The sequence below is a fragment of the Capsicum annuum genome, chromosome 2 (genome assembly GCF_002878395.1).
Source record: "Capsicum annuum cultivar UCD-10X-F1 chromosome 2, UCD10Xv1.1, whole genome shotgun sequence".
NCBI lineage: Eukaryota > Viridiplantae > Streptophyta > Magnoliopsida > Solanales > Solanaceae > Capsicum > Capsicum annuum.
In genome coordinates this window covers 113,912,179-113,916,344 of record NC_061112.1, presented here as the reverse complement: position 1 = coordinate 113,916,344, position 4,166 = coordinate 113,912,179, and the positions used below count along the sequence as shown (strand labels likewise).

Here is a 4,166-nt window from a genome sequence, read left to right as displayed (position 1 = left end):
GAATACACTGGGTTTGTTGTTGTTGTTGTTGTTGTTGTGGTTAGCGACCTTAAGTGATTTAATATAATTCACGAACTAAGGTTTTTGAAGCTAGGATACAAGTGGACAAGAAAGAGCACAAGCGCATCAACTTAACAACATGCTAGAATCCTGATAACAGCCAGAGGGTGTGTCTGCATGTACGCGCATGTGCACTTATAGTATGATGTTTTTAAGTATCCGACTGTGGTAAATAGTAGGTGCACAAAATGTATTAAACAACTATGTTCCTTGGCATTTATATCTAAATTAAAAGGTTATATTGGAGAGTAGACTATTAAGTTAGTAAGGCAATATAGATAATATTGTTTAGGAGACTTCTTTTAACACAAGTAGTAGAAGAAAGGCATCCCGAACTCAAGAAGATAAGGCTGACAACTTTCTTTTTCTTTTTGTTCTTTTTTCTTCTTGCTTGCGTTTGTCATTCACTTTTTCGTTTGTTGTTTGTTATATGAGTGTTGACTTATTTTCTATTGCAACAGAATGTATTGCGATGTTCAGCATATTCTTGCATGTATCAGATCATTACCGTCAGATAGCAAATCCAATCCTCTGAATTGGGGGCAACTTGATGAATTTGTGGCAAAAAATTTAGGTGATGAAATTAGTCAATAGCCTTGTAAGTAGCCGTATTTCCTAAAGATCAAATACATTTGATGGAAGCAATCTGACAATGCATGAAGACTATGCATCAACGTTGTATAATTGACTTGAGGTAAGTCTGGATTTTCCAATTTATTTGAATGCATCATACTGAAGCTGCATGAACAAGTGATATAACATAATGCAAGTTTAGAATTTGTGACCATTCTGTGATACAATTAAAACTAGACTAGTTTTGAACATGACAGTAGACAAGTCTGGGAAACTTTGTGGAAAATGTTTTCAGAGCCTGTAGAAATCAAGGAGTAAGCAATAAATTAAAGAATTATTTATTGTAGACGTCTCCTAAAAATATTCTTGATTATTCTAGTTTTTATCTTCACAATTCAGACGTAGTAGAAATCAAGGAGTAAGCTATAAATTACGGATTGATTGTAGACTTCTCTTAAAAGTATACTTTGATTATTCTTGTTTTTATCTTCACAATTCAGACGTAGTCCAGTTTTCATGTTTTACCTTTATATCAGATTTGAAAACATGTCCACTCCGCAACAAGTTACTGAGTCGCATAATCTTGACTCGCTTTAGTTTCTCTTTTTGGAATTTTATCTTGTTGGTTTCTCTTTTAACTCTTGAAATTTTGCAGATGTACAGTCTTCTTACCAGATGGTGGTGTTATTACCACAGTTTTGAGGGGAGAGTCTATGACAATCATTTGTAATTGTCATACACAATTTTTGATCAGTCAGATGCTTGAAACTTCCTTATGGTTGTATTCATTAGCCCAGGAAATTCAAAATTCTTTTTCTGTTGAGAGAGGAAAAAGGCACGTTGTCATTCCCAGAAGGGTAGAACAATTTCGGTAGCAGAGACCGTTGCTAGTGTATATTGTATAGTAATGAAAGCAGCTGTATGTAGCAAGGCTTTCTTAAGGGATATAACATTTAATCCAAAATGAAGAGTGAAACTTTGTTTCCATTATCTCATCTATGTCATGTAAAATCTTATTGAATTGCTACAATCATAAAAACATGAAGGAATCCGTAACTAATCTTATAATGAATATTGTTTTACAGATTGTATAAAGCCCTTCGTCAATAATTTCCTTATCTAGAACTCCTCAGTAGAACTAGGTGATTACATTTATGTTGTTTGGCCTACTAAAAATACGAAGATCACATACCGTAATGGCTCAAAAGTTACTAGAGAGTAATTTGTAATTTACACCTCTAAACGGACATGTTTCTCTATTTTTACTCCCACAGCAACATCCGGGATTTAAGGATGGTGGGATTTAAGCAGCTGTTACCTCTATGTGTTGGTAAAGAGGCTGTTTTTTTAAAAAAATAATTTACATAATTTTATAATAACTTACACTGAAAATAATTGGAACTTTCTTTTTATCAATCACTTAAAAGGTAAAATAGGAAAATAAGATAAAATGATTTAAACAAGAAAGCAAAAGCAAGATTCCATTTACAACTTTTGCTCAGTCAAGTTGTCTAATTCTTCGGATCTGGATATATTATTTTAAGTTGTCGTTCTCTCTTCTAAAGAGGATGACATAGTTGTTACAATGACGTTAGGGGTGCAAATTGCAAATTATTCGGCAAGACACAATAAGTTGATAGAGAGTATAAATTTGAAAACTTAAAGGAGTCTATCGTAAATAACACATTGATTTGGATCAAAAGTTAAGCACCATATACTGAGGGACCAATTGTGCAATTAATCAAAAGTTGCACTCCCTGCAAATGCGGAACAAAACCGGATACTGGGATTGACTGGAAAATCAAGAAAGGCAACTCAGAAGCACATCAATCATGGCTTCCGATCCTGAAAAGTTGATCATCAAAGCCGATAATCTGTAAGTATAACCCCCCACCCCCCCCCCCCCCCCCCCCCCACACCTACCCAACTCAATGAACTCATATTTTCTCTGTATAGTTTCCAAGATTCAATTTTGTCAGACACAATTGTCTTTTATAGAAAGATACGGTCTTTTTGTTATATAAAGAATGTTAAGGTTGTCTGATCAAATCTGTGTAAGAGGGTTCCTCTTTATTTGAGTTGGTGGTGTGAAGATGGTATGTTGCATTCATTCACATATACACAATCTATGTACATGTAATTGTTTTAAGCTGTCTATAAAGGTCATATTTTGCTATAGTTTTTGGGATTACTGAATGGGAGTGGTAATGGAAATTGCCCACTTTCATCCCCTTGTGTGATGATTAAGCACTTGATTGAACTAAGAAAATCTCCTTTCTGTTGATCAGATTTTGATTTTCTATTAGTTTTTGTGCCAATTAGTGAAAATCTAAGTTGCTAGGACTCTTCAAATATGTTGCCGCACCTGTGTCAGTTCCTTCAAAGAATGCAGTCGATGACATTTTTGAATAGTCCGAGCAACAGGTGAAAATAGTGTTCTGATCAGATTGGAGAATCTTGATTACTATCTGTGGTCTCTATTAATGTTAAGATTTCCTTTTTCTGGATCAATATCTAGATTTGGGACTTGAAAGCTAAAATTTTCATTAATGTGCTTGATATGAGAGATTATCTGTAGTTATTACAGTGGTGCAAATTACCATATCCAAGATCTTTTACTTGCCTTGGTGCTAGAAAAATGTTCTTTTCTTCAATGTGAAGATATAAAGAAGCCTTTGTTTATTTATTACTCGTTCCATTCCGCCTTTAAGTTTTATTATGTAATTATAATGTGTTTCCCTCCTGTATAGGACAAAACTAAGTTTTACCAGGTGGAGTACTGATTGGAGAAGTGCTACTGGTTTGTATGAGCAGGCTGGTATGTAAAATATTCGTGAATAAAACAATTGTTATATAAACTGGGACATTTTAAGCATGTTAATTACGTGACAGATACTATGTTCTTTTGTTACAGCTAATGGATTTAGGGTTGCTAAAAGTTATGAAAAAGCAAAAGAAGCATTTGAAAAAGCTTCAAAAGGACAAGAGATGCTTTCCTCGTATCCTTTTTCTTAATTGGTTTCTTTGGATCTTTCTTCTTGTTCTTGGATTGAGTCAGTTTTGGCTTTTGGGATCCTTGACTAGTAAATCAGGCCTTGGGATGCTGCTAAACATATGGAGTCCGCTGCTACCATGACAAAAGAACTAGGCAACTGGAAAGAAGTTGCTGACTTATATAGAAGGGCCTCTGAGTTATACAATGAATGTGGGAGGGCCCAACCTGCATCTGACGCACTTGCAAAAGGCGCACGGTATGTTGCTGACTTATTTGGCTGCATTTGTCAAAAGTGCAGCGGTAGTGTTTTATGCTATATAATTATAATTTCCGAAATCATTGCTTTTCTAAGTCTTATCTGATTACAGATTTAGAGAATCCTTACTTCTAGAGAACCCCTTGTTTTGTTCTGGAAATGGGCCTAAATGGAGCAGAAAATATATAGGATTAATATAACAGCGCTAACTAGTATGAGATTGAGGTGTCGATTTGTTGAATCTGATTATACTTCATTAGTCATCAAACCATTAACCATATC

At 34.7% G+C, this 4,166-nt stretch overlaps 2 protein-coding genes across 2 annotated transcripts in view; both read left to right on the top strand.

Moving 5' to 3' along the window:
- The window catches only part of LOC107859009 (vacuolar protein sorting-associated protein 54, chloroplastic), a 33,623-nt gene extending 32,000 nt beyond the window's left edge, over window positions 1-1,623 (top strand). Inside the window, exons 19-20 of the mRNA XM_016703857.2 lie at window positions 522-754; window positions 1,289-1,623. Of these exons, the coding sequence (XP_016559343.2) occupies window positions 522-654 (133 nt within the window). The 3' untranslated portion in view covers window positions 655-754; window positions 1,289-1,623. The remainder of the gene's footprint in view (window positions 1-521; window positions 755-1,288) is intronic.
- Window positions 1,624-2,080: 457 nt separating this feature from the next.
- LOC107859008 (gamma-soluble NSF attachment protein) overlaps window positions 2,081-4,166 on the top strand; it is a 12,350-nt gene continuing 10,264 nt past the window's right edge. Inside the window, exons 1-4 of the mRNA XM_016703855.2 lie at window positions 2,081-2,509; window positions 3,384-3,451; window positions 3,548-3,632; window positions 3,726-3,884. Coding sequence (XP_016559341.1) covers window positions 2,466-2,509; window positions 3,384-3,451; window positions 3,548-3,632; window positions 3,726-3,884 — 356 coding nt within the window. The 5' untranslated portion in view covers window positions 2,081-2,465. The remainder of the gene's footprint in view (window positions 2,510-3,383; window positions 3,452-3,547; window positions 3,633-3,725; window positions 3,885-4,166) is intronic.